At 41.5% G+C, this 13,175-nt stretch overlaps 1 protein-coding gene across 13 annotated transcripts in view; it reads right to left on the bottom strand.

Annotated features, from left to right (window-relative positions):
• Window positions 1–13,175, bottom strand: part of FRY (FRY microtubule binding protein) — a 191,417-nt gene that overhangs the window by 53,660 nt on the left and 124,582 nt on the right. For all 13 annotated transcript variants that reach the window (XM_083436987.1, XM_083436985.1, XM_083436984.1 and 10 more), the window contains 9 exons: window positions 12,583–12,693; window positions 10,851–11,005; window positions 8,323–8,422; window positions 7,143–7,314; window positions 5,272–5,528; window positions 4,103–4,249; window positions 2,778–2,946; window positions 1,937–2,027; window positions 783–865 (listed from right to left, as the gene is read on the bottom strand). In XM_083436987.1, coding sequence (XP_083293113.1) covers window positions 783–865; window positions 1,937–2,027; window positions 2,778–2,946; window positions 4,103–4,249; window positions 5,272–5,528; window positions 7,143–7,314; window positions 8,323–8,422; window positions 10,851–11,005; window positions 12,583–12,693 — 1,285 coding nt within the window. The remainder of the gene's footprint in view (window positions 1–782; window positions 866–1,936; window positions 2,028–2,777; window positions 2,947–4,102; window positions 4,250–5,271; window positions 5,529–7,142; window positions 7,315–8,322; window positions 8,423–10,850; window positions 11,006–12,582; window positions 12,694–13,175) is intronic.

Here is a 13,175-nt window from a genome sequence, read left to right as displayed (position 1 = left end):
TGATAATTTATTATGTAGGGAACCTGGTGTTGTTCCAACTTTGGATATTTCAGTGCAGACAATGCAAACCAAACACGTCTTTGGCCTTTTATATTGAGATGCAGCTGTGCCTTGGTTTTCGAACAGAATACGTTCCAGAAGTCAATCCGACTTCCGAAACATTTGGAAACCAAGGCACATCCTCTGATTGGCTGCAGGAGCGTCCTGCAGCCAATCGGAAGCCACGCCAGACGTTCGGCTTCCAAGGCAAAGTTTACAAACCGGAACACCTACTTCCGGGTTTGCGATGTTTGAGTTCTGAGTTGTTCGTGAACTAAGTTGTTCAAAAACCAAGGTATGGACAGCTCTGTATTGCTGGAGTATTTTAATTTTTGTTTGTTGATTTGTCTTGCTTCCTTGTGGCCATAATGTTTTCTGAAAACTAGAACACAGAAAGTGTTTATGGCTATGCCAAATCAATGGTGACGTTTAACAAACCTTAACGCAGGTATGGCACAAGTACTAAGAATGCAAATTACATTATACCACTTGAAGTACAATTCTTTTTGGCTTTTTTTTTAAGCAATGAAGGATCCTGATCACAGAGCTCCAACTACCCAAAGAACTACAAACTTTGCACAATCCTGCCAAATTTCAAAAAATTTAGTCCCCTTTATTTCAATGGGAGATATTTAAGCACATGCTTAATTATTCTGTTGAAACCAGGGGGACTTGAAGACAGCCTTGACTGGATCATGCCACATCACTCACAAAATGCAATGTAAACAAATGTCAAGTCATACTTTTGTCATCATCGTAAGATCCTCCAGAGCTATTGCTGTATCTTGACTCCAGTCGATTATGTGCTCTGATCACATTGCTGAACCTTGGAAAGAATGAAAGAAAATGTCAAAATCGTAATCTGGGCTCAAGAGGGATTATTCTGAAGGTTCTCAAAAGATCAAACCGACAATCAACCTTCTCTGAATAACTGGCTTACTTTGAGGAAACTTGGGTGGTAGCATTCTAGCAAAACCAGACTGTAAAACTGACAAAGTAATGCAACAGAAAATTCTAAACCCCCAGGTGTGCTAAAAGATCTTTGAAGAACTGTACCACTAAGACATTTTCCTGACACAGGACACATTACCAAAGAATTATGACAAATGTTTCTCTAATCTTCTGATTGGACTTCAGTAGTGGGATCAAAAAGAGAAACAGTCTAACATGTAACCCTGCTTTGGCACTCTCAAATAATTTCTAGCAAGTTTTTGTGCAGAGCGCTTGGTAGGTCTGTAATTCACAATTTATTTATTCACACTTGAAGAAACGGGCAGGCAAATGCTGGATCAGAGAGAAATAAATGTTGTTCTGAATGTTTATGCCATGTTTTTGAAATTTCCAATTTAAACAATACTGCTACACATGTTTTTGTATGGAAAAGGAAGTGTGTGTTTTCCAGAAGCAAAATGATTTTTTCGGCAGTTCTTTATGCTGTCTCTTCTGTTGATAACTCAATCTAGGTCAATCTATACATACTGTCTAAATTACACTGTTCTAATCACTGTGGTGTCTATTTGTTACCAGGTGTACGTAATGGAAAAAAATATTTTAGTCAATGAGCTGAAATCTTGTATTCAGAAGTAACACTGAGCTTAAGTTACCAAAAGCCAATTTTTAATTTTTTTCTACTTAACTTACGAGCAAATAAGATTTCTGTCTTATGTGTGGCCAATTTCATTGCCAAACAGATAGGCATCAGACCACCCAAATTTGGTATTAGAAGGAGTTATATTTTAAATTTATGAATATGCAGTTTGCATCAGTTGCCTGATGGACCTCAGCAGATGTACTGTGAAATACTCCAGCTGGATAATCCAGCCTTTCTAGTTCAGGGAATTCATGTTTAAGAAAGAGACAGACAGACAAACAGGTTTTGATTCAGCAGACTACAAACCTTTCATCTGTTTCTTTCACCATTCTGTTATCTTCAATGTCAGGAAAACTATCTTGGCCAGCTACTACCGTATTACTGCTTGAAGTGGTTCCTGTACATGTAAAACAAACATATATTTACATATATATAAAAACCCACATAAAGTACTTATTCAAGTTTGAAACATACAAACAACCAAGCATTGGACAGCCTGGTGTAGTACAGAAATAATAGACTATGAATGCACAGCATTAAGTCACCGCCACACCACAATCATCAGCCTCTCAGAATATCCACACATATTACTTTGGTATTTGTGTTACAAGAAAACAGGTATAATGAAGTGTTTCCCCTTTGCCCTCCCCACTTCCATTCATTCCCTGTAATGAATGGGTTATTAGAATGGGAGGTTAGGCTTAGCGTGCTCCCTGAGCCATTGGAATGGCAAGGTCATATGGGGGGGTGATTAGTTCCTTGAGCCCTTGGGTAAGCAATTATTGAACGTCCTGGCTCTGTTTCTACTGGCCCTGGTGTTGTGACATCAGCTTCAATGGGCTCCAATCTCCTAGCCTCAGGGTTTGTGGCCCCCCCATCACCAGCATCAAGCTCAAGAGTCAGGGACGTAGTATGGCTCTTTAGCCGGTGATACTTTAGCTCCAACTCAATGTTCTGATCACTGGTGGATTCTGGAATTATGGCAAATTGACTTGCAGGTATTATACATTTCTTTGTTGATGACATAAGGGAGTCTGAGAAGCAACAAGGGAGGAGTTGGGCTGAAATTTATTGTAATACTCTGTTCCCGCTTCCTCTATTCACAATATCGCGTTGCAATTTATTAGACGGGGTGCTCAATTCTTACCAGAAGCGGCTGCTGAGGCCTTGTTGCTGGCAGTGAAGCGATAGAACGGCGGATTGTCACAATGCTGAACTATGGGGTTCACTGGATCTGTTTGCTGAAGCTCAAACAGAAGTTCTTCCATTGTTTGAATAGTGTTGTTCCGACATAAATAGATGGCAACTTTTTTGATCTGAAGAAACAGTAGTATTTAGCAGCCTCTACAAACTGCAACTTAAAAATGCACATTTTAAGTATAATAGGCACACATGCATCATTTTAGCTCTGAAAGGATCTAAGATACACCCATCAGAACTATGCTGATCTACATATCTAATGGGCCATAAAATCTGTCTACAATTAGGGGGTGACCCAAATAAAGGGAGGTACGCAGAAGATCATGGATGCAGAAATTTTTACCTATGGAAGATACATACTTGGAAATGCATTATGGCTGAAAAGACAGCAGTTGTTTCATACTTTAGCTGATGACGTCCCTACAGTATTAGGGCTTGGAGTTCCACAATTATATTTGGCATTATGCTCCTACTTTCCTGCAGTATAGCATCTGAATTACTGTACAAACTGAGATAATTTAATTTATTAAATGCATAAGACTGATGCTAGCAGAAGCATATCTTTCTACAGACAGCTGTTTTGCTTAACAGGAACAATGGCTTCAATCCTAAAATAAGTTAAGGGTGTTTAAGAAAGCAGTCGCTGATCAGGTGACCCTGTCTGTCCTTGGGACACTTACAGGGATACAACCCATCTTTGGATGTCTCCGTCTCACTCAGAGAAGTAACGTTTCTCATCCCCTCCATTATTTCGGCTGCCAGTGTCCTGCAAATACCCACTCTGGAGGGTCAGAGGTCACTCCTGAAGAATGCAGGATGGAGCATGGAGGGGAAGGAATGAGACTAGGGGATGGGAGATTCAAACAACATCAGACAGAAGTCCACCAAATTTAGTGTGATTTTTTCCCTACCCTCCAGCAGTTCTCTGCACCTCATCTCATATTGTTCCCACCTCCACAGAGGTTTTCAGAAGGACACAAGGGACAAAAATTAGGAAATTTCCCTTCCCTGAACAACTTTGGGTTAACTCTTCTTAGAATCCAAGCCAATACAAGCTTTTAAACTACCGTATTTTTCCGTCTATAAGACGCCCCCATGTATAAGACGGGACTCCAAATTAAGAATTTGGGGGACTCCAAATTAAGAAAACACCCCTCAGCACTACCCGTGTATAAGACGAGCCCCAATTTTAAACCTAATTTTTGGGTAAAAAAACCCTAGTCTTATACACGAAAAAATATGATATATATATATATATATTTAATCACTTACGTAAGGTAAAAGGATGGTATCGCTGCTGACCCCACATAAGCTTATGAGAAACTGCAATGTTATTCTCAGGTTGTTGCTCCATTTTTCATTGTTGGCTAAAGCATTCCAGACATTCTCCATTTCAGGTCCAGGGACTTCATCTCCATACTGCATTGCAGGGGCAGGGGGTGGGGGGACAAAAGGGCAAACTTGATAAAAGTGCAACAAAATGGCCAAAATACAAGAAGACTAAGAGATGCAGCATAATAAAAAATAACTGTTGGGTTGTATTCAGTGCAAGCCAAGTTCCACTAGTGTAGCGGCACTTCTGTTTCTTCTCCACCCCCCTCTGCCACCCCAAATCTTCTCCAGAAGCTCCCCCAACACTCTGAAGCTGATTTTGAGGGTGCATGGGGGCACTGGCGGGGAGAGGAGAAATTCGGAAAGTTTCATCTGGCTACTGCAATTACTTTGCTCTTGTCTCATGGAATGGGAGCACTGGATGCCCAGCAACTGTATCAAGCTGAACCATCACAGGTCGAACAACAAAGCAATATACAGTGGTGCCCCGCAAGACGAATGCCTCACAAGACGGAAACCCGCTAGACGAAAGGGTTTTCCGTTTTGGAGGTGCTTCGCAGAACAAATTTCCTATGGGCTTGCTTCGCAAGACGAAAATGTCTTGCGAGTTCCTGCGATTTTTTTCCGCTCCCCACCCCCTTTTTCTAAGGCAGTAAGCTGCTAATAGCCTTTTAGCAGCTAATCCGCTAATCCCTTAAGCCTTTAATAGCCGCTAAACCGCTAATAGCGCTAATCCGCTAATGGGGTTGCTTCACAAGACGAAAAAACCGCTAGACGAAGAGACTCGCGGAACGGATTCTTTTTGTCTTGCGAGGCACCACTGTATCTTAAACCAATATCTATAGCACCGGAGGTAGAAAATCTAACCAATCAGGTCAAACACTGGCTTGTCTAAAACTACAGAAAAATACTAAGAAAGCCAGTGTGTTGAAGCAGATTGGACTTAAGGCTGGAGAGACCCAGGTTCAAATTCCTGGGTGGCCCTCACAAGGCTGTTGTGCATGCAACTTTCAACTTGAAATATGGGGGAAGCATGCAAAAATGAACTGTCGCTCAAAAGCAGTACTGGATTTCATATTTAAAAGCATGTTATTTATTTATTTGCTTACCTTAGCAGTCATGTACATCAGATTATTAAGCACCAGCGATGTAGCCTCTGGAGAGCCCCAGCCATTTCCCTTCAGTCCGCAGGTGACAGCTATTTCCCCATCTTTCTCCTTTATTTCATCCTCTGGGGTGCTTGGGCTTGACCCTGGGAGAAGCAGCCTGCTGTCTACAAGTTCGATGTTGTGAAGCCACGGCAGCAGGTAGGTGAGCATGATTTGGCGCCCATTTGGATGTGTTGTTGGGAACCTCTGACTCACTTCTATAAACAATGGGAAACAAGAGCTCACGGAATTTTAGTTTCACCAACTAGAATGCAGCATTATTCAAATGCAACTTGTGTGTAGGGGACTTCCTGGCTGAAGCATGGAAGTGGGGCTGGGCTCTTAACCCCACCCCCAATGCTGCGTCACCTTCCTCCAAGATCTATGTATGGAGAGCTTTTCGTCTGCAAATAAACCTTAATGTAAGAAGCAGCTGCTAGATCAGGCCAATGCCCCACTTAGTTCAGCGTCCTGTTCTCACAGTGGCTGACCAGAAGAATGCAGGAAACCCACAAGAAGGACCCAAGTACAAGAAACCCTTGTGGTTTTCAGCAACTGGTATTCAGAAGCATGAGGGCCACTAATTGTGGCGGTAGAGTATGGCCATCGTGGGTTAGTAGCCATTGATAGCTGGATCCTCCATGAATTTGTCTATTCCTTTTAAAGCCACCAAAGTTGGTGACCATCACTGCATCCTGTGGCAGCGAGGGCCATGGTTTAACTATGCACTGTGTGAACAAGAAATTTCTTTTGGCTGTCCTGAATCTTCACATGTAGGGCTGCCTTTGCTCATGATATAATTCCACACCTGGATGTCAGAGGAAGGAGACACAATGCTGGGGCTAAAGGCATGGACCTCATCCTGTCTCAATGCCCTACACATAACATGCATAAACAGGTTTTGTGGCATTCAGTCAAACCACCTGCCCTTAAAAGGATCAAAAAAATGATGATTTCAGGAGCTTTTCGTTCTGTATCTAAGTCATATGTGTAGGAATATATTGCTATGTGCTGCATTTTCAGCAACTGAAAACTATTCAACTTCTGCTTCTCTATGTATCTGATGACCTTAATCCTGTGAAGGAAAAGAACATTTATGAAGCACAAATGCATAGATGAACTGATTTCATGTTAACATCACCACCTGAAAAGCAATGAGACTAACGACCAAGTAAAACAAAGGAATTAATATTGAGTTTAGAGACCAAATTTTAAAACTCTGTTCAACAATCAGAAAGGGTCCCTGACTGCGTCACTTTGTGTTTTAATTGTTTGTGTGATATGAACTGTTTATTTGTGGGAGGTTTTCTGTTGCCCACATCTTTTGCTCTTATGCTTGCTATAACCAAATACACAGCTATATATGCTCCAACTTTTTAGTGTTTCTATGCTTGTTTTGCTTTCGTATGGAAAGTCTACATAAACTGTTTTTAAAGAAAAAAGAAAAAAAGAAAGGTTCTTCCTAACGTATCGCACAGTGAAATGACACTTACAGATAACAGATAAGTAAAAGCAATAAAAAAATTAATGCTAAAAGTATCAAAGCGGGGGGAGGACGAGAAGCTTATTAAAATTTACCCTCAAAGTATCAAATCTGTTGAATATGTCAAGTTAAGTAAAACAAGAATGTCAAAAATGCTTCACAAAGAGTTATTACGCAACAATGTGGGATACAGGGATAACCTCCAAGTGATCACAGAAGTGGGAGTTTCTTCCTACTCAGGAGCACTAAGAGGGGCACAGGGAAAAGAAGGCAAACTTAATCTGCTTCCCCAAGAACAGGGAGTTTACTAATTCGCATTTATTTTTTAAAAACCACTAGAAACGCTTACCTGAAAAGAGTGGAAGCGTGAGCTCAGGGTACATTCTTGCCAGTTCATAGGACAGATGCGCTAGTGAGACGCTGTACAGCGGCGGCAATGGTCCGTGAGTCCCATAAAGTATACTGCCAGGTCTTTGCTCAGCTACTTTCTTTGAATAAACAAAAAGCTTGGTCTCCAAAATCTGCGGGCGAAGATAAATGACAAAAGTGGCATTACAGGTTTTCAAGAGCATCTTAAAAGAATCCAGTCGCCAGGGTATTTAATCTGTACACACAGCCTTGCATTTAGGCACTAGCCTGGTAGCCGTTTGCAACCAGGAATTAGCCACAGGCAAGTTTCTTGGCTCCACCTGTCCTGCCAGTTCATTTGGCTTCCCTTTTAGTGTTAAAAAGGGAAGCTTCTTCTTCCACAACCAGAAAACACAGTGGGCTGGTGGAGAGGAGATAGATTGCGCCATTCCTCTCCTAGTCTGCCAATCCACTTGGTAGAAGGCTACCCCTCTTCCCAGCCAACATGGAAACACTGGCTATCGACCACTTGGAAGGCTAGTAAAAAACCAATCTGTGGGCTAGAAACCTTTGTGGGCTTATTCACAAGGATGATCGACTGTACTTTTCTTTTTTTCAGCTGGTAGGAGTTAACTGGCCCACTTCCCAAGACCTAATTTATTGGGGTTGCTTCTCTCACCTGTTTCCCTTCCCAGTCCTATTATGACACTGAAAGCCATCAGCCAGATCAGTCAAGGCTTTGTCCTCAGCCAATGACCGATCCTGGCTTCTCTTCCCTCTTTGATCTCTTGCCCCACCTTTTCCTGTCACTCTGCCTTATCCATCCCAGACTGCTTTGTACAAACCATCACTCCCATGCACACCACACCAGGCTCCATGCCCAGGAACCCTGTACTCTTAAGAGACTGCCCAGCAATGTCCAACACCTGGTGTTGCTGTCCAGAGAATATTGTTGAAAATGAAGGGTCAGGCCCCTTGTACAGTACCCTCCCTCTCCAAGGCTGTTTTGTGTCACTGAATTATACCTTGATATAAAGGATTATTGTCATATTTCCATTGTAGACTGTTAAAGAATAAAACAAGCATGTAATACATTGATAAGCATACGGGAGGCTAAACAGGAGTTTGCTTTTCCATATATGGTTTTAGAAGATTTTTTTAAAAAAATATTTCATACATGCCTGCATGAGTTGCATGGAAATTTCATAAATCTCTCTGTTTGTGTCAGATGCTTTAAACAGGACTAGATTTAAAAGGGTCACAATATCAAAATGGTAGTTCCTAGGGGAAAAAATAAACAAATGTTTGTGATCATTTTTATTCCAAAGAAAAGTTTTGTAATCATTATTTTTTTTTGCAAAAATATGCTCAAGGAAACATATACAGTACTAAGAATAGAACAATGAACTATATCAAACACCATTAGAACAAATGAAACACAAAATATGTAAAACTACTTTTTTTAAAGGCAGATCTGAAGAACAGCGAATTCCTAATAATATACAATAGTAGTTTATTTACAAATGCAAATAATTTGCATTCTCAGCTGGGCACAGCAATCCTAATGAAGGGTTAGGGGGAGATAGAGAACAGCAAATCTCCCAGCACAAACAGGACGGAAGGTGGGGTGGGTTTATTGGGGTTGATTATTGTATTTTAATATTTTGTTGGAAGCTGCCCAGAGTGGCTGGGGAAGCCCAGCCAGATGGGTGGGGTATAAATAATAAAATTATTATTATTATTATTATTATTATTATTATTATTATTATTTGTTATGCTAGCTCCAAGCTGGCCTATCTTAGGGGTCTTGGTCTTGGGTTCCTTAGGTGATCCAGTGGATTACAATTCTCCAATACCCAGCCCAACAGGAGACCTGTTGGTAGCAGCTAACTGCAGTAGAGCTGAGGCACATGCCATAGCCACTGAGCTAGCAGCACCCTTCTCCACTGCTGGAGGATGGCAAATAGGGAAATACACAGCATTCTAACCTCCTACCCAAGCCATCACCTAAAGGGTGGGTAGGACTGCAGCCCATATTTCTATACACCTGATACCCAATTCTGCTTTTTTCTTTTCCACCCTTTACCTCACACTGCATTTCACAATACACAGAGCCACCTGCCTGCTACCGCCATTAACTCAAAGCACTCATAAAGTAAATGATGAATCAGGTGCCCAGCATCAGGTACTCAGCTTTCAGCTTTGCTCCATCTAAGCAAGCTGATTCAAAACAGGCAGAAATGCAAGGAATGTCAATACATGGAGGAGGACAGCCCTGAGGATATTGCTGGGGGAAGAAATGTACAGAGGTGAGCTCCTATTTCATTTGCTGCAATGCTACAGTATGTCGATTTAGCCATTTCTTGTGATTACTGAAATTCCAGAGTACTTTTTTTTATATAAAGCATTTAATATCACAACAGAAATGTTGCGCCTCAAGCCTAGGAGCCAGGAAGCTTATATTAAGGTTTAGGGGAACAAAAGAAATCATGATTAAATGACAGCTACTGCTATAGCTTAGATCCAGGGGGGAATCTAACTTGCTTAAAGAGATCTTTCATGTGAAGGGTTCACATGCTGCAACGAAAACTCTGAAGAAGATGGGAGAAAAATGATCTTGTTAGTCAACCCTCAAGTTATTATTTGATTGATCACAGATCACTGGCTCTTTTCACCTCAGGCAACTATCCCAAAATAGATCGTGAACGGCAACTGAAGTTTTGGTGGTGTAATCAATGTGAAATTCCACTCGTGCTGCCTCTTTGATCATCTGCTTTGTTGTATTTTATTTATTATGTATTTATCCCACCATTCCCCCAATAAGCTGAGTATAATGTACATGGCTCGCCACCCCCTTTCTTTTCCAACCACCTTGTGAGGTGGTTCCTTCAGTTATCTTTTTCATCTTCCGGACCATTCTTCACTGTCCTCTCCATCCATCCTCCTGTTAGAAACTATTCCTAAGCGCAACACCTATAGTTGCCTGACTTCCTTCTGCTATGCAGCCTCCCTATCCTTTTCTCAGTCCTGCTACTTTAGCCTCCCAATCTATTCCACAAGCCCTGTGCTCAATTTTCACTAAAGTTCTTTGTCTCCTTGCCTGCGTCTATCTCGCACCCAACCAAACCTCCCCTCACGGAAAATTCAGCATTTGCCAATATCTGAGTCCTCATCCTTAGTCGAAACAGTTTTGACCATTCTTTGACACTCCCGGGTACAAATGAACAATTTTTATCCAGTAAAAATATATGAGACAGGCCTCAACAATCTCTGAATTTGCTCACAGCTTTACACTCCTGTTTTGATCTACACTGATTTTCATTATATAGATGAACAGTGTAGCTGGTACTCTGTATATAGGTTTGTTTTGTACTTGACACACCTGGTCCTAGTTCTCTTCTTCAGCATTGCACCAAATTACAAAGGTATGCATTTTCCAGGGGAAGCAGAAAAAGCATATTGCTTAGCTGTAGGCTTTCTGCCTAAGAAAATGTTTGTTCATTTCCACTAGCTCACTGGCATTTTTGTCCTACCTTCTGCACAGTATGAATATCCAGTTGCTACACTAAGAAATAGCAAATAGGCCTGAGATTGTAACCGTTTCTTTCAATGACAGAATTCAAGCATATTCCGATTCAATAGTTGCAGGGTTTAAATATAAATCACACTGCAAACTTCTGGCACTTCCTATGTGAAGGATTACTGATACCTGCTGCCACACACAGTTGCAATGGCTTTGAAGCATCCGGAAGCAAGCTGGTATGACCCAGTATAGCACCGGTCTATAGCCCAGTTGAAGAGGTTTATTTGGTCAGGATTTAATTCCAGCAGTAAGACAACAACTTCACAGCCAAGCTGATGAACCTGAGTACACAGAAAACGGCATAGTGTTTTGCAATTATCCACAATATTTGCATCAATAATTAAGCACACAAAGGAAGCAAGACCTCCTGCTGAATCAGAACGAAGTCTATCAAGAAATACCAACCTTCAGTTTCAAATGGCACAGCCTGCCAGTTGCCTCCTCAGATTTGATCTCAACATCTGACCCCTCAAATACAGGTAATAGTAACAATTGTGGGGCACAATCAATGGTCTTTTTCAGAATGACTGAAATCTCCTCTTGAATTTGTTCCCCCAATTCTGCCACCCTCAGACAGTCCCACCACAGAGTACAATAGGTACTCTTCTGCCAGCCATTGAGTGAGATCCCTGATGTTATGTGTGTCTAATCCCTTTTTGAAACTATCCAAGTTACTGGCTATCACGATCATTGTGGTTAACATATTCCATAAGGAAAAACCACTCTATTCCAATTCCACTATCTACCGTATTTTTTGCTCTTTAAGACTCACTTTTCCCCTCCTAAAAAGTAAGGGGTCTTATGGAGTGAATGCAGGCTGCACAGCTATCCCAGAAGCCAGAACAGCAAGAGGGATTACTGCTTTCACTGTGCAGCAATCCCTCTTGCTGTTCTGGCTTCTGAGATTCAGAATATTTTTTTTCTTGTTTTCCTCCTCCAAAAACGAGGTGCGTCTTGTGGTCTGGTGTGTCTTATAGAGTGAAAAATACGGTATCTTCACTTTCATGCCTTCCTTCTCCCTATTCATTCTTGCCTTCTGACAGCACAATCCTAACCATGCTTACTTGGAGTACGTCCTACTGAATTCAGTGAGGTTTACTCCCAGGTAAATGAGACCAGGACTGCAGCCTTATTGTTCATCAGACTATTCCACGGATTACTCTGAGCCTAAACCTTTGGGGCAGAATAGGTTGTGAAAATGGGAGTAAATTTGCGGAAGTGCACCTAATTCACACATTTAATTCAGAGCACATAAAAACAGCTGCATCTATACGCAGGAAACACTGTTAAATAGTTACTGTGTGGGCATTTTAAAGCAGGTTCAGGCACATTTAATGTGGCAGAGATCCAGCATGCAAGGAAAACATTGATCTTCCATAGCAGTGGCCTTATTTTCTCCTAAAGCTAATACTCATTTTGGCCTTCATCAGAAGATCTGCCCACTCACATTGATCTGATTCACCAGCAGCTATTTCAAGTAAGCAGGAGGTCATTTCACATTTGCATTTCATACAGCCTAGAATCAGGTGGGTGGTCTATTGGGTGGGAAGACTTCAAAGCGAAAGGTAAACGCACACATTGAGATCATTCTGTCCTATACCTTCTGTAATTTGCAGAGCGTTGAAAGGCCTTGAGTATTTTTCAGCAAAAATTTAGATTAATAAACTATGCTAAGGTATGTGCCTTGAAACAAAAGTAACAAATATACTTTCATTTACTTTAACAGTGTGGTGATAACAACTCTTTATTACATATTCACTAGATACCAGCGTCCGCAGAAGCCACCCCTCCTGCAACCACATTCTTTTGTAACACATTTAAAATCATTTCAGAAGTGCATCATTGCTGAGTTACTCACCCGTAAATCTTGACAAGCTAAAATATTATCAAGCCATTTGTAGAGATAGCCGTCCGGGGAAAGGCCCACATTGTCAAATACAGGGCCACAGCATAGCACAGCTGACATTGCCTAAGAACAGAAGGAGGTTGGTTGGTTGGTTGGTTGGTTGTGCAAACCCAAATATAATCAACACACTTCTGCTTATTTGTTCTTTTCAGTATATTGGCTACCACACCTTGTAAGATCACTGTAGATTCTAAACATGGTGCAGCGCATCAAGCAATGTAGTAACGGGAGAGTTTAAAGGGGCTTCAGTGAGGACACTGAAGTGTGGAGGTTGTTGCTCTTAGGCATTGTAAAGAATATTATGCAAAGATATCCCAGCAATAACCCCAGTCAATACCTCTTGGCTAGATGGGCTCATGTCCAGTCTACGCCTACCTTCCCTGAACTCCATTCTCTTCCTCCATATCTGATTGACTGGATAGCTCAGCCAGTGAAACATGAGACGCTTAATCTCAGGGTCATAGGTTTGAGCCCCACACTGGGTGAAAGGTTCCTGCATTGCAGGGGGTTGGACTAGATGATCCTCGTGGTCCCTTCCAACTCTA

Source organism: Podarcis tiliguerta, assembly GCF_965153285.1.
Source record: "Podarcis tiliguerta genome assembly, chromosome: 4".
Classification (NCBI taxonomy): domain Eukaryota; kingdom Metazoa; phylum Chordata; class Lepidosauria; order Squamata; family Lacertidae; genus Podarcis; species Podarcis tiliguerta.
The sequence above is the reverse complement of the archived record's forward strand: the minus strand, read 5'-3'. Positions and strand labels throughout refer to the sequence as shown.